At 38.4% G+C, this 21294-nt stretch overlaps 1 protein-coding gene across 5 annotated transcripts in view; it reads left to right on the forward strand.

Moving 5' to 3' along the window:
- Positions 1 to 21294, forward strand: part of KLHL5 (kelch like family member 5) — a 59977-nt gene that overhangs the window by 35667 nt on the left and 3016 nt on the right. For all 5 annotated transcript variants that reach the window (XM_065836788.2, XM_065836789.2, XM_065836790.2 and 2 more), the window contains 6 exons: positions 6137 to 6349; positions 10415 to 10601; positions 12154 to 12378; positions 12671 to 12833; positions 16690 to 16902; positions 18363 to 18534. In XM_065836788.2, the coding sequence (XP_065692860.1) occupies positions 6137 to 6349; positions 10415 to 10601; positions 12154 to 12378; positions 12671 to 12833; positions 16690 to 16902; positions 18363 to 18534 (1173 nt within the window). The remainder of the gene's footprint in view (positions 1 to 6136; positions 6350 to 10414; positions 10602 to 12153; positions 12379 to 12670; positions 12834 to 16689; positions 16903 to 18362; positions 18535 to 21294) is intronic.

Raw genomic sequence — 21294 nt, forward strand, 5'->3', positions numbered from 1 at the left:
AAGGACATAAATGTTACATTACTATTGCTTACCATGTTGACGGTTGATAAGTTGTTTTTTTGGAGGAGAATTAATTTTTAAGGTTATCAAAACAGGTCAGCTTTTTGACACTGCAAATTAGAACTTGAAAAATCTTCAGGGTGCATTAAGTGAAACATGAAATAAACTGAAGTGATCAGTTGTGGATTTAATGCTGTATAAAGAACAGCTCCCATTTTTATGCATCAGGGATTTAAAATACAGTTGACACAATCATGAAATGTATGTGGATAAAAGTATCTTTTGTACAAAGGTTAGCCTGTTTTGCTGTAGTTTATATTTAGTATTTGGGTCATAAAACTATAAATTTAGTGTCAAGGTTTAAGGCAAGGCGGCAATAAACCATGGCAGATGCTCCCTGTTATCCCCTTTACCTCTTGCCACCCCTTTCCTTTAGATTAGAAAGATGATAAGAAAGATAAGAGGAAAGGAAGAGAGACTTAGGCTTCAAGTTGGAGAGTTTTAAAGGGTTTTACTACTGCTACTAATAAATAGAGACTATATATACAAAACCAGTCTCAAGTGCTCGATGTGGAGTTGGCGTCACTCCAGCAGCAGGAGCTGGGTGTGCGGAGCTGGTGGCTCCAGCAGGTGCAGCTCAAGCCCCTGGAAGTCATGGGTGGGACTTCACAGCAAACGAGAACCTGGTTGCAGGATGCAGGGCCTGAGGCCTGTGGATCACAGGCAGACAGGCAGGGTCCTCTCTAGATGTCGGCCATGGTCGAAGAGAGCTCAGCCCTCGTGATCACCCTCTTATATAGGGGGTATAATGATTATGGGATGGAATACTTCCGTTGGTCAGTTCTAGTCACCCATTCCATCCACCCCTCCTCAAACTTGCCCCTCTCACAATGGAACGTTGGAAAACTTACCAGTCTTTCTTGGCTACCATAGTAATAAATCTAAACACGCAACATTCCGTTGGTCTCTTATCAGCACCGAGTACAGCATCCTAGGAAAAATATGCAGGCTAAAACTCAGAAAAGTACAGTCACCTGGAAGAACTTAGCTGAAAGAAAAATCACTAAAAGAGAACTGGTCGTCTTTTTTCAAAACCAGGACATTTAGGCATTTTATTAGGCTGGCTGGTAGTATATCTGTTCAATTTGTAAAGTCTTTTTGCACAAAGTGCATTCTGTAGATTTTTCTTGCTGTCTTCACAAAGTCAAAAGAAACACCCCTTTTGTCGTCTTGTTTGTTTGAAATAGTTGATAGTGTACTCTTTCACAAAGAAGGTATACCAAAGGCAAGTTGAGGAAAAGCTAACCTGTGTTATTTCCAGAACATTAAATATCTGTGTTGACTAGTGATGTGTTCTTAGATATCAGTATATTCTTCAGTAGCCAGGTTTTAACTTCTTAATTACCAAAAAAAAGCTGACATTCTAAACATTACACATGATAGTGCCTGAGTCAGCCCCTGGGTAGATAGCTTTGTAATATTTGTTGCTCAGCTTTCCACGCTTAAAGCAGAGAGAAAGGTCATGTTGTTTTTCATCACAAGTCTTCAGAAGTACCTGAGCAGTGATCGAAAGTTACAAAACTCAGCTAAAGTTAATTGTGGAATTTCCATGATTCCTGAGCACAGCCAATGGCTGCGTATAAGAAGAAAAACTTGGAGATTATGGACTAGCAGATAGAGGTCAAGCATGGAAGCTAAAATTTTGCAGAATAGGTGTGGACTTGCTATTCTTGTAAGACAGAAGTTGGGTAACAAAAAAATCACTGCAACATGGAGTTTATGGTGTGAGAGAAGGAAGCCAAGAGGTATAGTTTGGTTTTTTTCTTGCAACAGCCAGGACAGCTTGTTCTTTTGGTAGGTGGCAGCATGAAAAGGAGAGGAATTTCAGGTGTGGGGTTTTTTTTGTCCACAAAGGGCCAGACCCAAAGACTGTGTTAGTGCCTAAAACAAGGATTTTTTTTATTCTTGCACCAGAAATTCAGTCCAAGATAACCTGCTCAGTAATCATCTGACTTAGAAATATCTCGGGTTTTCACAGGTGAAAAGATGGGAATGAGTATTTCCATCTTTCAAGTTCCCTAAATTCTGCCTAGCACAATAGATCCATCCTGCCTTGGCAAGACTCAGTAGGTTTCTGCACGCTGCCCAGCTTGTTTTGGAATCCAGAAACTATGCGGAGGAGTCAAGCTACAGTAGTTGTACCCTAAACAAACCCTGGGCACACCAAAAGCATTAGGTTAGTTTATCACTTAACACAGCGGTCAAAGTTGACTAAAAGTAAAGTAGCTGCTATCTGACATCTATGTGACTATTAATAGTTTACCAGGAGGTCAGATAGCTTAGTTCTTAGTGAATTCACCTCAGCTGACCAGTAGACAAAATTATGTTCCCGGTTTGTTCCCATTCAGATCCTGCAAGTCAAGCACCTCTTGCTTTTTGTCTGCCCGGGTTCAGAGTTTAAGCAAAGCCCTGTGGTTAGAGCTGCCTCTTGGGCCCCCTCAGCCTACAGGTCTTTGCTGCTCTCCCAGGGTCTAATCCCACTGACACAGCATGGAGGGAGCCCAACCATCTCACTGCATCCCAGTGCGGGGATCAAAGAGGCCTTAGAAATAACTATCATGAGCTTATGTGCTCTTTATATTTTTGTGCTCTGTACCAAGGCAGACCTGAGGTTACAAATATCGGTTTTATTCACCCTGCGTTTGCTGAAGGCTGAATGTAAGGTTATGATGTACATAAACCTCAGGCTACTCATTTGATAAAGTTTCCAAGCTCTTTAAGGAGCTAATTTTGGGGGTGGGAAACTATTTATTTTTTCAGAACCAGAAAGCAAGGGACTGAAACTGCAGACCATTTGTTCTCTGAAATACCCTGTTCTTTCACAGAGAGTTCCTATGAGAAGAAGGAAAGAAAATGCTAATGAGGAGGTTAAGAATGCTAGGAGATACACTGGCTCCTTTTTGTCTTCAGAATCTCTGTAGAGGAAGAGGAATTGTCAGATTCATATCATAAAAAACCCAGATGTAGGCCAAAGAGTGGCTGTATTCCCAGTGGAATGCTTTGATGCTGTGCTCAAAAGGACTCTCTGCTTTAAAAATAGAGCAGGAGCAAAAGGAAGTTGAACTTGTTCCCATGCGAAAGCAATTGTCTGCAAGCAACAAGAAGGAAAATCAGGCTTTTTACGCACAGCAGCTGTTGATGTGATTAAATCCAGTTGGAAAAAAGCTTTCCAAAGAAGATCACTGGCTGACTTACGCAAGATCAGCTTCTCATTGCCTTCAGAGACGAAGGAGACTTTCCATGCAAGTGCTTTCCCCTTCTTCTTCCTGTGATCTGGATAGACAATATGGAAAGTTTAAGATAGTAAGTGTTGGCTTTTTGCTTTGTCAGTGCTCACCGCCTGTTTATTCAGCAAAACGAAAAGCACAGCTCCAGCTTGCAAACTCCCTAGGACGGAGAATCGACCCACAAACAGCAGTGGAAAAAAAATGAACTCAGCAGAATGTCAGTTTCTGTGAACTGCATGTTTAAACTCTAGAAATCATTTTAATTGTTTTTCAGCTTCAATTTTAAGCATTCAATATCATAGTAAACAAAAGTGCATGTGTAGTGCTACTAAATACTGGTACGGTCCCTTCACTGGTTTTATTTCCTGTATTTGCTCATTTTCTTAAATTTTGTAACACAGTTAAAAGAATTAAAGAAAAAAAATATTTTAATCTCCTTTCTAATCTATTACGGTTTTCACTTGGAAGCACTGCTTTTGTGTAGCAAACTGGATCTCTCTAGTAGGAAAGCTTTTCAGATATTACATGTAAAATTTTCCTTTCCAAATTCTATCCAAGAATAGCTATTATGTGCACAGATAACACTTTCAATTGTTTTCCTAATCTGAAAGTGACGCCACTCAATCTGGAGTTGATCTTTCCCCTTAAACATCTTGTAGTCATCTTATGTCTGTGTGGCTTTCATGTAAGGTGGGCTGGTTTTTACTCCTTAGTAGTTTTTTCCTCTTCGTTCAGCATTCTTTAATCAGTTAATATTTTGGAGTACTGAGGTGTAGCTTTGAAATTATTAGACTAAGCAATAAAAAGAAGTGTTACCTTTTTTGCTTTGTTGTCATTATGTCCTTTGTACATATAATGCTAAACTGTACTGTATGTTTTTGTTGCCATTTTATATGCTAAATTTGTACCTGTTTTGCAGTGCAGGTCCTGCTTCTGTTCCCAAGTTTCTCCTTGGTTTTTTTGACCTAAACATCTTATGTTTTTCCCAACATGCATGTGCTTCTAATACAGAGTATTTTCATTAGTGTGCAATTATTTCTTTTTTAAATCATTGAACAAGATACTAAGTAAAGCTAATTTTGATACTGGGCCCAGTTAGACATCTCTCTCTGTTAATCTAAAGCACTTTTTCCTCCAGGTTGGATGCACTGTGCAGAAAATTGAATCAGAAAGGGCTCCAGACACCCGGGAGATTGTCACACCTCTTGACTGTCTTAGTTAAGATGTAGGTAGTACAATATTATTTAGTTTATAATATTTATGATATGATGAGCACTCGCAGGCAAACAGATGAAGACAGATATTTAGGTTTGCCAAACTAATTCTGGACACCTGCATTTTGTGGTATTTACCTTAAGGCACTTTGGAGAGACCAACTCCTACAGAACTGCTCGTCCACCGAAAATCCGGGCCATTCAAAACCAGGATCTCAACCTGGGTGTCCCTGTAGCTTGTTCTTCACTTCTTGACCCAAAGAAGCATCTGAACGCTTCTTAAACACTCAGGTCAATGAAGGGCTGAGGATCCAGCTACACAAATCTTATTGTAAGAGGGATGCTAAAGGAATGGGTAATTAGATTAACGATTTCCGTCATTGCATATGTCTTTAGTGGAAGTTTTATTATGTTACTTTAAGTAGAAAACTATACCAGGTGTAAGGAATGTTCTTAGAAAAGATTATCCGTTCATTAAATAATCCAGTGTCCCACTTTCCTCTTTTTCTAAAAAGACACTAGTATAAAAAGTACTGAAATAAAATAATAAAATAAAATAATTATGAATTAATTTGCTAAATTGATTGTAATACTGGTCTATTGTAAGGAAATTACTGTCAGTTTGAAGTACGAGCTTAGCTGGATTTTGAGCTCCCAAAATAATAACATGTCGTGATTCGTAGACTGCTTCTACTTTTTTTTGTTGCCTTGTAAAGGTGTATGGGGAAAGAGGATAGACAGCATCTCACCCTCTTCTGTTATATTCGGGTTTCTCACTCTAAGTTCATAGTGCCGATTGGGTCTCTGCATACTTTTCTGCTATTTCTGCCTAAATTCATGAGAATCCTTACAGAATATTCTACAAGCCCTGGGATTATGAAGTAATAAGATACAATGTCAGAAGTGTTACATATTGTGACTTTCCTATTTTGAAGTAAGGATTTGTTGCTGGAAATGATAGAATGAGAGTAAGAAAATGGAATCCTATCAAAGTAAATATTGTTAATAAAGCAGGGCGTGTACAATAGTGTGGATTCTTTGTATGTTCTACTCCCAAGTCAATCAGATCAGCTGTATAACATCGACAAAATAGTAAAATAAACTTAAAATAATTTCTTTAAAATGAACAATAAAATTGTTAGTGTTGTTTATTTGCTCTGAAAATGACATAGTTTCATCTGGCAGTAAAGAAAACAGTTACAGATGTGCCCAATAGTTGTAGCATGTTGTGGTCTTTGCTTGACAAAGTACCTTACGTTGTACTCTATGTTGTCAACAGGAACAAACTGCACCTTTTTTTTTTTTTAACTACAGAAAGTATTTCTTCAATTTGCAGTGTCAAGATAGTAACCGCCGCAACCCATTGCTTGTTCCTGTCTGTACACTTCCCGCTCAGTTGTTTCAGCACGTTTGTCTGTAGGACTGAATAATACAGTTGGGGAAATAATCAGGGGTCAAAATAACTCAGTACATTTTTATTTTACTTTTTTTTTTTCTCCCAGGTCAGTTCTCCTGTGGTATTTACTGACACAACTGAGAGATGGCGTGAAGGGGAAGATATAGTGGGAGTTCCATAAAATGTCTTCAAAGTATTATGTCACCTCTATTGAAAATATTTTTTCTTTTCTTTTTCAGGAAAACTTTATGGAAGTAATTAGAAACCAGGAATTTCTGTTATTGCCAGCCACTGAAATTGCAAAGCTTTTAGCAAGCGATGACATGAATATTCCTAATGAAGAAACTATACTGAATGCACTACTTACTTGGGTTCGACATGATTTGGAGCAGAGAAGAAAAGATCTCAGTAAACTCCTGGCTTACATTAGACTGCCTCTGCTCGCTCCACAAGTAAATTGCTTAGTTCCTCTCTAGTATATACCATGGTTACAGTGGGCATAATGTCGACAGCATCAGTATATTGACAGTAACAAATCATAAGAGCTTCAGGATTCTTAGTGATTTGGATTCTTAAAGCTGCATATAAGGACTTGACACGTTGTGTAGGCTTGATAGTTTCTTTTTACAGACTGCAGCATATTCTGATGCTGAGATCAGCCAGGACACAAGGAGGGGTGGGCTGCTAGGAAAATGTCACTTCTGTTGCTTAGAAAAATGCTTATCAGGGATATGTTTGGCGTTAGAAGGTGTGTCCTTTTTAAATTTCTTCTTTACGGAACTTGCACAGTTTATTTGGATCACTGCATTTCCTTCATATAATTATAGCTATCCTTGAGATTTAGGAAATACAATTTGGAGAAATTCTTTGGAGTGGCTTTTCTTCTGTTCACTGTTGATAAACTGTCTTTGTTCTTCCCAATCACTACTTTTTCTCCTTCTTGGACATTAACACGCAATGTTGAAGAAGACTTGAGCTCAGTTTGTTTAAATAGTTGTGAATTAGTTTTTCTAGTCTTGTGGGAGTGACTGCTCTTGTTAGCATCATATGTATTATAGCATTGTATTTGTTATCTGATGACATGCATGTAAACTAGGTTTGACTTCTTTAATTTTGTTTTTCCTTCTCTTGCGCTAGCCTTCCTTGCTAGACATTCGTTAGGAATATTTGACAATTACTATACAGTCAAATGATTTTGCTTCACAATTTTCAGTTTGTTTAGTGAGAATTATCTCCATTAAATGAAGAAAACAGGGTTGTTACGGAACCTGAATAATAAGTAGAAGTCATTAACACAGGAAAAACCTATTTCAGTTCATTCATAATGATACATCACATACTCAACATTCTGTGTAGTACCTCTAATCTGGTGTCTTCTTGCTGGATAGTAAGATTCACTAGCAAGCATTTTAGTATTCATATTTTCATACTGATTATTATATGTGCAATGGCAGGATTTTCTCAGTTGTGGCCTTGATATGGTAATTCACTTTTTTTAGAAACGTACTACAGGGTAAGCCAGTTGACTTGGAAGAAATAATGCTTTTGTTGAGCATTTAATTAATCAATAACTAGGTACCCGCTGCTGTATTCCTTGACTTAACTGACTGTAATTGAAACATATTTAGAAACTGGAAGTACAGAATCCATCCCAGAAATATCTACTAAAATCAAATTATGTCCACTCAGTAAGTGATTAGGAAAATAGCAGAATGAAACACAAAAGCAATATCACATTTCACTTAGTATTTTTCTTTAATTTTCCATGTCTTCTCTAAATATATACTTGTATTTCTAATACAATATTTTTGTTGCCTTTTTACTTGTTATTTTCCTTAATAAATTAAAGTTTTAAAGCTGTGATTTTAATATAACAACAGTTAGTGGCTTGAGTAAATTGTTTTGAAGTGCCCAAAACAGTCTTAACATTTTCAGAGTCATGTTTTGCCTCATGATCACATGACATTAGGCAATCTGACAGCAAACACAACATAATGAAAACGTTTCCAATTTTACGGTCGAAGGGTTAAAGTTATTTGAAATAAATTAAATCAGAAAACTGAACAACTCGCTGAAATCAATAATGTTGCAAGCAGAATTGCAAAGAATATTAGATTAATACACTTTAGAAAACCCTTTGGGAAATACTGTGAAACTGGAGCACTGGAAGCAAAAAAATCATAATGGTCAGTTTAACTCATTGTGTTTGTATGCATTCCTCTGTACGTAGCATTTTGTCATGTCTTTGGCTAATGCAAGCAGTATCCTAAGTATTTTTAAGTCTCTTCGTTCTTACAATGGCTAAAGATGAATATTTGTTGTTCTTAAGCTGTAAGGTGGCAAGTATTCCATCTGTGATAAATTAATGAAAAAGGTGGTGAAGCAATTTCTGAGTTACAAGATGGGTTTGGCTTCCTTTTAGACAGAAATCTGTAGTATTTAAGTATCTGCATTACCTTTCTCTTCATCAGGTTTCTGATGAATATAATTTCATGCTAACACATCATTTGTAACTGCTCAGTCATAAATGCTTTCAGCAAAAGGAGCTATGTAAATAACAAAACTTGGAAAAAGTTGGCTTTCATTTAAGTAAGCCCACTTCAAGTTTTTTTGAGTGAAGACTATCTACAGAGAACAGTAATACAGTAGGCTAAGTTTCAAGAACATGCAGATTTTTGGGGTACCAAAACAATCTTAGATTGCATATCTGTTTAACTGAGATGAAGTTGCTTTCAGAGACTGAGAGTCCATTCTGTGAGGAAACTATAGGTTGAGGGCTTGAGAAACTAGAGAAAATGTAGATTGCATCTTGTTGCAAAACTCTTACATATGCACACATGGTATTGCTTTAAATATGAAATGCTGCTTGTCTATCAGAAAAATATGTTGTAGGTCTCAGTTGGTCATGTTGTGTACAAGCCTTAGTTTTCATGCATGAAACTGTGACAATGGCTGATTTAGGACAGTAGGATTAATTTTTTTTTTTTTTTTTTTTAACTGTGTAGCTTTATAGAGTTGCATGCTGGCAGTTAAAAGCTGGATCTTAGTTTACTGTTTTGTAATCACAAAGTGTCTCTGTAGAAATGATAAGTGGTGCTTTGTATCAGGAGAAGAAACAATGGGAAATACTGAAAGTAAAGAATGAAGATTAAATTCCCTCTGCTAATTTGGATGAGAACATTTTAATTTGCTATTTTAAGTAGAATCAGAACATACTGCAAAAGTCAGGCTCAGTTTTCTGAAAAGTAGCTGGTGAAAGGCTTTGAAAGATTTTACTATTATTAGTAGTATTAGTAGTATTAGTAGTAGTATTAGTAGTAGTATTATTATTAGTATTATTAGTAGTATTATTAGTAGTATTATTATTAAATTCTCTATGTATGTTAATTATGTTTTCTATCATAGTTGCTGTTGATCTGCCTGATACAGACTTGTTCAGGCTTAGCAGTCTGTACTTACTTGTATCTCTTCTGGAACCACAGATGTATATTTGCCACTTTACAGTATTAAGGCAGCGTTAAGCCAGGGATATGCACACCACACTATGCACAACTATTTCATAGCGAGTCTCTTCAGTACTCCTGATCACTAATTTCACAATAGTTTTGTGCCTGTTATTGGTTGGGCATCACATCTGTTTCTGGTTTGTGGACTTATATTTCTAATACTCACGAAGTGTTTGGCTTTTGTGATGGCAGTTCAGAGGCATTTTCCTTTTACTTGTCATTCTGACAACTGTCCAGATCTCAGGGGGCCACTTCACTTGCTCTTCTGTGTTACTCAGGCTATGTCTTGCAGCTCAGAAAAATGCCAGTTGTCTAGACTTCTAATAATTACAGTTGGGACGCTCAGCCTACTAATATATTTTTCCCTGCAGTCTGACAAACATGGAATACAAAAGACTCCAGAATCTTTAAACATAATAACTTTTATTAGTAGTCCTTATTTAACTTGTATTTTATTTAAGACAGATTTAAAATTTATTACTTGTCAAATTGCTTGCAGCCTTGATCTTAAATTTTTAGCAAAGGCTTGTGTTAATTGACATACTGTGATCTGGGTCACTGTCAGAGTGAGGAGTAGAATATATATTAAGATTTTCAGCCTGTGCCTGAAACAGCTTTTACACACCTCTGGACTGGATGGATTTGGTAGTCAGAGCATGAGATTAAACTGATTTACACAGGTGGAGCCTGGTTCAGTTTTCTTGAACATATCTGTAGTGGCACTGGAACACTAGGACAGTTTGTTTTCTTCCTCGGGACCATTAAGTTTAAATCATCCGTTGAGATCAGATGGCCTTCCCTTGTTTTGTACATAACAGCCTAGCTTAAAATGTGAATGTTTTGTTTGTTACAAGCTTATCTTTAGTCTTTTTTGTGTGACCATTTTGAAAATACATAATTTTAAATCAGGCAGTGGAAGTCTTTGGATAAAATGTTTTCTTGTAATCTTGTTTTTATTCTTGATGTGGTTTATAGCAATACAGTTTGTTTCATTTTCTTCCTTTTTCACAGTTTCTGGCAGATATGGAAAATAATGCACTCTTCAGGGATGACATTGAATGTCAAAAACTCATCATGGAAGCAATGAAGTACCATCTGTTGCCAGAGAGACGACCTATGTTGCAAAGTCCTCGCACCAAACCTAGAAAATCTACAGTAGGCGTGTTGTTTGCTGTTGGAGGAATGGATGCCACAAAAGGTATTTGCTTATATAATGATTACTTGATGAGCTGTTCTGATTATTTTCAAAATAAATTATAGATCTTTTCACAACATGTTAATTCTAAAGTTCAAAGAATCTGCAGTATAGAACATGAACCATCTTAAATTACACTGCTTGTTAGGTTAAAAAACCTACATAGCTGTATTGGGTTTGCACAGCAAGGTTTTGGTAGAAAGGGCTATGGAGTGGTGTCTGTGAGAAGCTGCCAGAAGCTTCCCCCATTTCCAATAGAATCAATGCCAGCTGGCTCTGAGGTGGACCCAGCGCTGAGCAGGGCTGAGCCCATCGGTGACAGTGGTAGCGCGGTTCCCACATTTAAGAAGAAGGGAGGGAACTGCGCAACAGCAATTGCAATGGGAGGAAGGGATGAGAATGTGAGAGAGACACCTCTGCAGACACCAGCATGGGTGAAGGAGGAGAGCAAGAGGAGCTCCAGGCACTGGAGCAGAGATTCCCTTGCAGCGCATGTTGCAGACCATGGTGAGGCCAGCAGCCCGTGGAGGTCCACAGTGGAGTTGAGATCCACCTGCAGCCGGGGGAGGACCCCACACTGAAGCAGGTGCGTGCTCCTGGCAGGAGCTGTGGCACCATGGAGAGAGGAGCCGACATTGCAGCAGGCTCCTGGCAGGACTTGTGACTCTGTGGGAGAGACCCCACACTGGAGCAGGGGAAGAGTGTGAGGAGTCCCTACCCCTTTTGTTATATTTTGCTCTCCCCTGTCCAGCTGAGGAGGGAAGTGATAAAGCTGCTTTGGTGGGCGCCTGGTGTCCAGACAGGGTCAACCCACCACTGTAGCTTTGATAATACTGTAAACATTCTGGAAGCTAAGAGTTATGATCAGTTTGAAGTTATCAAGGGAATATCTGATTTCTGAGTAGTGAAATGCTGAACTGAATGAAAACTAATCTTTATTTACTTGAGTGGGAAGTAATTTGGAAAAGGAAGATGATGACAGAAAGGATACAAGTTGATCTGTATGTGCATTTAAACAAACAAAAAACCCCTTTTTGACTAATTGTTAAATGGTTCCGTCAGAGCTACTTGAATTTTCTGGTTTATAGACACTTCAATAGTGTAATGGTAGTTAGAAGGAATCTGTCAAGTTAGAAAAGTTACAACAGAGAAAGTGTTTTCTTTCACTCATTTTTTAAAGTTAACACTTTTAGTGTTTCATGTCACATAGATTTAGATTTTTTGCTTAATATTACAAAACAGCTGATTTCAATATATAATTGTATTTCACAAGGGTGTTTTTTAATTCCTGTTATTAATATTTGTTTTTCTAAAGGTTTGATTCTGCAAAGCAGTTAGAAATCCTGCTTTTTGTCTTGAAGAGCACTGAGAAAGTCATCCTTTTTAATGGTGCAGTTAATTCTTGAAGAAGTCAAAAAAGATTATTTGTATACATAGAATTAGGAACATGCTGCAGAATGTCATGCTGTCTCATAGGATCAGCATATTGCTGAAATAAAAACTATCTTAATTCAGACCTTTTTATTTTTTATAACTTGCATATGTTGTCATTCAGGAGCTACAAGCATTGAAAAGTATGAACTTCGTACCAACATGTGGACTCCTGTTGCAAACATGAATGGACGAAGATTACAGTTTGGAGTTGCAGTCTTAGATGATAAATTGTATGTTGTTGGTGGCAGAGATGGATTGAAAACTTTGAATACTGTGGAGTGCTACAACCCTAGAACAAAAACTTGGAGTGTAATGCCACCTATGTCCACTCATCGTCATGGTCTTGGTATGTAGAGTTCTGTAAAGGCTGAACGCATATATTTAAATTTTTATGTGTTTTAGGATTGGTCGACAAACTTTCAGAAGTTAAGTTTAGGGGGGTGGAAACTTTGTTTTAATGCCAACTGCTTATTGAACATCTTTTCTCCTTCAGATTATATCCAGCATTGGCTACCAAAAGGAAATTTCTTTTTGGTTGTTTTTATATATTTTTTGGTGCACACTGGACTGTCAATAGGAGAATGTGAACTTTTTTCCCCTTATCCAGAAGCGATTGTTTTTCATATCTGTTTTTTTAGGAGTAGCTGTATTGGAAGGTCCAATGTATGCTGTAGGAGGACATGATGGCTGGAGCTACCTGAATACAGTAGAAAGATGGGATCCACAGGCTCGTCAGTGGAACTTTGTAGCTAGTATGTCAACTCCAAGGAGCACTGTTGGTGTAGCAATATTAAATGGAAAGTACGTGAAGGCAACTTCCATTTTCTGTCTCATTATTTTAATGTAATTAGACAATCATCCTAAATGACTGTTACTTCTCTTGATAGATACCTGTTTATAGCATTAAGAACCCAGTTTCTTCATTCACGGAAAAGATACTGTATTGGGTCAAGCAGGCTTCCCCACAGCGTCACAGTGCCCCTCAGTATTGCTTAGGAGGCACCATCTCTATGGGCAAATAAGAGGTTACCATGTCCTTGATACAGAAAGGAGTGAATGGGTTTTCTCTTTCACTGGCATATTGCATTAACTCAGAACAGTAAGCTCGAGCAGAATTAGTTTAATCTGGAATGGTATCTGAAATTACTACAGCTGTTTTTCAGTGAAAATATGCCTAATTCCTAATACAAAGCATATTCAGACAACTAGGTCATTTTATGTTGCAGTCACAGGAAATGGCTGATGGTGACCTCGAGCAGTTACCTAATCCGTTCTGCTACCTCAAAGCTGAATCAATTACATCTAAAACAGTCATAGCCAGAGCAATCTTGTTCTTAACCACCAGTGGTAAAGTTTCTGTAACATCCCTAAGCAGTCTCCTTAACTGTTAATACATCTGTGAAATTCTCCTCATGTCAAGTTTTAAATACCTTTTGCTGATGTATATTGTTGTTTGTACTATCCAAAGTGAACATGGAAAACTCATCTTTCCTATTTGCAACAGCCTTTTCTATTTAAAGACACTTCTCTTCAGTATTCTGTCATCAGGACTGAATAATTTCAGCTCCTTCAGTCTTTATTTGTAGGCCATGATTCCTAGACTTTGATTTTCATTGTTTTCTTTTGGACTAATTGTTCTATAGCATACCAAAACACAAATGGTACTTGAATCAAGCTATTACAAAAATAAAGATTGGTTGGAATCACAGAATTGTAGAATAATTTGGATCGGAAGGGACCTCTGGAGTCATTGATCCAACACCAACTCAAAGCAGGGCCAGCCTTACAGCTGGATCTAGTTTCAAACTGAGGTAGTGCAGGTCATATCTGAATTTTTAGTATCTCCAAGGATGGAGATTCAATAGCCTCTCTGGGCAACCTGTTCCGATGTTTGCCACTATTGTACTGAACATTTTTTTCTAATATCTAGTTGAAATTTCTTATATTTCAATTTGTCTCTTGTTCTTCCCTCTTTCACTGCATACCTGTGAGAATGATCTGCCTTCTGTATAACCTCCCATTCGCTGATTGAAGACAGCAGTAAGATGCCTCCTTAGCGGTCTCAAGAATTCTTAAGAGTGCATAAAGGCAGGTCTCTCAGCCTCTCCTCATATGACATGTGTTCTAGCTCACTCATCATCTTAGTGACCATCAGCTGGACTTGTTCGAGTATGGCAAGATTTTCTTGTACTGAGATCCCAAAGCTGGACGCAGTATCCAGAAGCAGTCTTGTATACACTGAATAAAGGGGATCAGCTGTCATTACCTCAAGGGCATGCTGCTGGCTTGTCTGCCAGGACTTCCAAGTCTATCTTTGCTAAGCTGCCTCCTCTCCTGTCAGCTCCCAGGCTGTACCAGTGCATGGGCATATGCCATCCCATTTGCCTTTACTGAACTTCATGAGACTGCAGTCAGCACATTTTTCCAGCCTGTCTAGGTCTCTCTGAATAGTAACCAAGCCCTCCAGCATATCAGCAACTGCTCATATTTTGATATTATCAGTAAACTTGCTAAAGCTAATTTCCGTTACATCTTTCAGATAATTAATGAATACATGAGCAGTATCAACCACAGTATCAGCCTGGGAGAAACAGCACTAGTTACCACCTGCAGCTGGATTTCATTCTCCTGATCACAGCCCTTTGAGCCTAGTAGTCCTTCCAGTTTTCCACCACCCTTGTAGTGGGCTTATCTAAACGGTATTTTGCCAAGGTGGCTGCAGGAATACCATAGCAGACAAAGCTAACCTGATTTGCTGAGTAGTATTGTGGTTGTGGCAGAATATTTACACTCTCTTGACCACAAATTTTCTCTTCCTGCTGTGTACCATCTGACACATCTCCCTTGAGCTGTTTGAGTATTGTAAGGTAGCAAAAAGCTTTTCAGAGTTTGGGTTGTGGTTTTGGGTTTGTTTTTTTTTTTTTTTCATTAGGTCAGTCTCCTGCTAAATTAGTACAGCAGAAATGCGCTTGCAGAGGGTCCTGTAAGATCTGGAACAAGTCCAGGAATGAGTGGAAATATTCCCTGGGTGCAGGAAGGAGGGCAGAACTTGAAGAACCAGCAGGCAAAGTGCCTCGTGCTGCCTTGGCACTGCAGTCTCAGATGCCTAAGTTAGGTCTGAAGTTTCCTGTATATTCAGTAGAGGGTCCGGGGTGTGGTGGAAAGCACCACAATTAGTGTCTCATGTTTCTCTATTATTATAGAACGTTGCCTAGACTCTTAATCTAGGCAGCAAAACTAGATGCCTATAGCTGAAAAGCTTAAAAGTACATGCACATTTGTTGCATTTCAGCTGAGAGAACATTAACTTTTGCACTTTCTAGTAATATCTGTCTGTAACTTGATATATTTCAGATTATTTGCTCAGAACCTTCATATAGAGAAATTAATATGTTTTTCACCATGTCCTAAATGTGAAACCACTGCATAAGTGATCAAAACTCTGTCATGTTTTGGGGGGAGGTAGAGTGGGAGGCTTCATTTAAATGCTGTGTTGCATGCAGGATTGGTTTTTAGTCATGAACTTTTTGGAACTCCAACTTGGTTTTTCAGTATCCTTCAGTACACAAGTTGTGTTATTAAACGTGGCCACTTCCATGGAAATGTATTTTCTTAAAAGGGTATTAAAATCATTACTGAGAACTACTAAGTTAACCGTATTTACAAGATGTTTGAATTTAAGTTTGTTGGTCAGTATATTTGAAAAACCAAACAGTGTTTCCCAAACCGAGAGCATCTTGAGTAGTGCTTCGTAGTAACTGTTACAAATTGTTCACACTATCATCATATACAGTATCTTACATTTATTTGATTATATAACCACATTATAATGTGCCTTAGGCTATGAAAGGATTTAATTAATGATATTTCAGGTGATCTCTCAAACTGGACTTTACTTCTGATGCGTTGCTTCCTTTTTAGAGTGGCTTCTGAGTTCCTGCCTTTAATAGGAACAGAGTGGGCATTTCAACAACATAACAGTGCTGGGCATTTCTGGTTCTAAGCATAGGTTGCTCATAAGCTCTGTGCATAAACTCTTTATCAGGTTTTATTTGATTAGTTTTAAAGATTTATCGGTGATGCAGTGCTCCTATAACCAATCTTTTCCTTCTATCCTTATTTTTCAAAAAGTTGAAATACTTTGTTGGTACCAAATGATAGGAACCTTTTTGTTAGAACTGGGAAAACTAGGCCACCTAGCGGGTGTGAGAGCCTTAACATAGCCCCGTCAGTCCTGAACTGAAGCCCAGGTCCAGAAAAATACTTGAATGCCCAAGATGAGGCAGGGCAGAATTGTTCCATGCACAGACCAACTACTGAATTTGTCCTTCTGACCCTGCTAGAAATGGGCCTTTGTCTGTCACATCATATCAGTAATTCTGAAAATGTTAGCTATGTGCATAGCTTGGAACATAAATGCTGTGTTACAGATATAATCATTTTTCTCTAAATTATTGTTATTATGCATTGATCATGACAATAGGAAAAGATTGGAGCTAAATCTCTTCTGAGTTTTTGCCACAAAACATTCTGTTGAAAGTCAAAACTCTCCTTCTAAACTTCGCTTCTTAACAAACTTGAAAGTCTTTCATAAATCACTGGAAACTTTGTCTTGTTCAAACAATATTTATTTACTTTTTTTTTTTTTACTTTGTAGGCTTTATGCAGTTGGTGGTCGAGATGGAAGTTCTTGTCTTAAGTCAGTAGAATGTTTTGATCCTCATACAAACAAATGGACCCTCTGTGCCCAGATGTCAAAAAGAAGAGGTGGTGTAGGTGTAACCACCTGGAATGGGTTCTTGTATGCAATAGGTGGTCACGATGCCCCCGCATCAAACTTAACATCCAGGCTGTCAGACTGTGTAGAAAGGTAATATCCCAATGAAGGCATATCCTGCTAGTAATTCTAATCATGCTGGTCTATGGAGTGATTTATGGCAAGAGCTCCAAGTAGAAACCCAATAAAATAGCTGTGTTATTTTTAGCCTGAGCAGAGGAAACTTATGTGTAAAAACATACTCTGTAGTCATAGTGTGATTCAAAATGTTGCCAAGACAGATTATTTAAAGCAAATTCTCCCTTATGCGCTTCATCTTGATTTTTTTTTTTTCTTAACAATGTCATTGAATGAATTATGATTGATAACTGGAAACAACTTGGAATGGAATGCTTTTAAAAATGGAGCAGAACTTCTTTCACGTGAGAAGCCTGTATCATTTCATATTATAGCTTTTAAAGGAGATAACAGTCAGGACTGGTGGATCCTTAAACATCCTATTTTTTCTTGTATCCCCTGATAACACTGGGAAACTGGCACATATTTCAGTCATTCCAAAGTTGGTATGTCTTCACATAAAGTTATTAATGAATGACTATTACAAATTGCAAAAGCACTTGTGATCCATAAAAAAACCTAAAAATGGCAGTAAATAGTTCATAATGCACTGCAATAAGTCTTCACTAGTATTTCTTAAATATGCTTTAATTCTCTCCTCCCTGCCCCCCCGCCAAGTTGTAAAACTTTTCCTGTTATCTCCCAGCACTTACAGGGATTCTTCATCACCCATATCTTCTCCTTTTACTAAATGTATTTATGCTGAGAGATCTGATGTGTCCTTTATCAAAAACCAAAACAAACAACAAAAAAGCACAAAACAGAGCCATAGTTTTCAAACTGGTTTGGTGTCCTATTAAACCCCAAAATACATAGTGTGGCACATACTACTTAACGTATGGAAGCTGCACTAAAAAGACCCCGAAAAGGTTTGTAGATAGGAGGTTACAGCTTAGAAAATACCATATTTTTAGAGGAATACAGATAATTAGAAGCCCAAGAGAAAACAGTACGTCCGTTTATTTTTCTGCATCAATTTTTGCTGAAAGTTTTTTTTGAAAATTATAATCTTTCACAGCAAGTAAGTCTCTTCAGTATCACACTCAACTTTAACAGCCGTGCTGTGACATGTAGTCATTACCACTTAGAGCGAGACTTGTTCCTCTATAGTGTAACAGCAGAGCTGTTTCTGGAGTGGTACGGTTAGACATAAAATAAGAAATGTAGTCAGAGCAGCTGTATGTATATGTGTGTATTACTATATGGAAAACAGCACAAAGTAGATGTGTAGCTAGTACTGACTATGTTACCAGATGACTAAAGAAACATTTTCAAAAACAGTATTTGGGGGAAGAAAGTCCCATGAAATTAGGACAGCACCAATTTGGGTGTTAATAATACCTGTTTTCTACTACCTTGAGAGGGTCAATTCCAGTACGTTTTTTTCTATTTAATTTTGTCAGTAGTTTTACAGCATAACATGTATTATCTTTTAGGTATGATCCAAAAACAGATATGTGGACTGCTGTGGCCTCTATGAGCATTAGCAGAGATGCAGTGGGAGTATGTCTTCTTGGTGACAAGTTATATGCTGTTGGAGGATATGATGGTCAAACATACCTTAATACAGTGGAGTCTTACGATCCCCAGACAAATGAGTGGACACAGGTATAGTTTCTGATCAGACCATACACTACTGTTAATCTTCTTGTTATTTCAAATGTGCTTCTTTTTACAAGGAGACTTCAAATACTCCTTTAAAAAGCACTTTACTACTCTGTTGTCTCTTTTTTTTTTTTTCCTGCCATCTCAAGATGATTTGTCTTGAACAGTCAGTTGTTAACTTCTAACTGCCCTGTTTTCTTTGGCAATAGTATCGCTATTTTCTTTTACAATTTTAGCTACTCTTCATAAAATGTATTGACATCTTCCCCAAACTGTCATTTAGGGTTCTATTTACATGACTTCCTATTCTGAAGATAAATTATAAATGTAGATGAGTTTTAGCTCTAATGTGTTTCTTGGCAAGTTTATCAATTTCTTCAAGGTTTTGGTCATCTTTCCATAAGTAATCCCTTTCCAATGTGAATGCTATGTATAGTGTGTGCAACTTTCAGGAAGCTTTTTTCCAGTTCTTTTCACCCAGCTAAAAAAAAATATCTTCCAATTCATGATCAGAAACCATTACTGTCAGTTCAAAGCTTGGTTACTTTTGCTTTTTTATAGTTGCAGGAATGTGCCTCTCTGTGGGTAGAGCACACACAAAGACAGCCTGGGCAGGCTGTCCTGTAGTATCTACTGCTATTTGAGATACACTGAAGTGTCTACACAAGGCTGGCAGATACAGCACAGCATCTATGGGAGACCTTCTGGAGTGCAGTTGCACCCAAGAGTGAATGTCCAAGGTCATCTAGAATAGCATCAGTACTTAGGCAGCTGAATTCTGCCCCCCTGAATATGTTATCTCGGTAATAGCCCCAAATTGCTAATTCAAAGAGAACCGAACTTCTGTCTATTGAGATCTTTGTAACACAGATATCAGAGCTGTGCATTTCCCACTTGATTGTCGTGATTGAGACAGACAAATGACATAGACCAAGTTCTTCCAGGATGAAAGTAGTAGATACCATTTATTGCCACAAGTGCATTTTTATACAGTTTTACCAATTCGTGTGTCTCTTCGCTATTGGTTACAAGTTACAGCAGTAACATCTCATTGGCTGTTTTTGCTATCATCAGTGTTACTCTTCTACCCCCTTCTCTCTCATGGATACATCCTTAACATCTCCAGATACTCCTTTACTCCCATCTTTCTCATGGGTAGGCCTTCAGATCTTCAAGGCTAATTTCTGTTCCCATGCCCTCTGTCAGGGAATCCACAGACCCACCGTAGTCCCCCACACTTCATACTGCTGCAAGATCTTAAAAGATAAGTCATCTAGGAGGCTCATCAGAGTTTGAGGCCTTCAGTGGCAGTACTGGTAATGATAACCCACGGCATTACTTGTCCTGCTAAAGGAAAATAAAATCTGTACCAGAGGAGGAGAACAGTGCTTCTTGCCTGTTGCATCTAAATGAATCCCACATGATGTCTAGGTGGTGACTATCTGTATGTACCTTTGTATCCTTTCTATCTGTATTTTGCTCAGTCGAATGATCCCAGCACACAGAAGAGTTCTGAACCCTTTGTTGGGGGATTTGGAAGTGTCTGTCCTCTTGTTATGTCAGCAGTCTGCCACCGCTTCATCTGCACACAACGCCAAAGACGGTAGCAGAATTTTCTCAGCTGAAGTTTGTCAGAGCCACAGATGGCTCGAGATAAGTCTGTTGTTCCTGGCGAAAAAAAAATAAATAGGGGAGTTGGCATAAACACCATTTTTTTTTCTTTAGGATAATCTCTATAGCACTTAATGTGATATTCAAACACACGCTCATACTAGGAAGTTTAAAAGGGGAAGCTGAATATTAGAAACTACCTTCCTCTTTGCAACTCCAACAGAATCGCAGCAAAAAGGGTCTTGCCAGAAATGATTTCTGTTTACAAACAGTAATAGAGACTGGGAAATTATTTGTATTTCAAGAACTCTTAGCAGGATTTTATCAAATACTGAAGCAAAAAGGAGAGGTTGCCCTATCATGTTCGGCATTTTCTGTTTGAGAGAAAAATGCATAATTTTGCCAACCGTTACTCAGTTGTCAGACTGCTTAGCTCAGATGTCTAGTTTGTACCATAACAAAGGATTCTTTCTTCTGTAATACCAAGTAACTGAAAGGCTAAGGCCTCCTTAGAATTACAGCTGGCGAGAGGGGTCAAGGACAGCAAAAAGAACTTTTTCAAGTACATAGCAGATAAAACTAATACCAGAGGCAATGTAGGCCCACTGATGAATGGGGTGGGTGCCCTGGTGGCAGAAGATACAGAGAAGGCAGAATTACTGAATGCCTTCTTTGTCTCTGTCTACTCTGCTGGAGGCTGTCCTGGGGAACCCTGTACCCCTGAGACCCCGGATGAAGCCAGGTCAATGGAGGAGTTTGCTTTAGTTGATGAGGACTGGGTTAGGGAGCAATTAAATAGTCTGGACATCGATAAATCCATGGGTCTGGATGGGATGCACCTGCGAGTGCTGAGGGAGCTGGCTGAGGTCATTGCTAGACGGCTCTCCATCATTTTTGCCAAGTCTTGGGAAATGGGAGAGGTGCCCGAGGATTGGAGGAAAGCAAATGTCACTCCAGTCTTCAAAAAGAGCAAGAAGGAGGACCCGGGTAATTATAGACTGGTCAGCCTCACCTCTGTCCCTGGGAAGGTAATGGAACAGCTTGTCCTTGGTGCCATCTCAAGGCATATCAAGGGTAAGAGGGTTATTAGGGGCAGTCAGCATGGCTTTACCAAGGGTAAGTCATGCTTGACCAACCTCATAGCCTTTTATG

The sequence above is a fragment of the Patagioenas fasciata genome, chromosome 4, assembly GCF_037038585.1.
Source record: "Patagioenas fasciata isolate bPatFas1 chromosome 4, bPatFas1.hap1, whole genome shotgun sequence".
Taxonomy (NCBI): Eukaryota; Metazoa; Chordata; class Aves; order Columbiformes; family Columbidae; genus Patagioenas; species Patagioenas fasciata.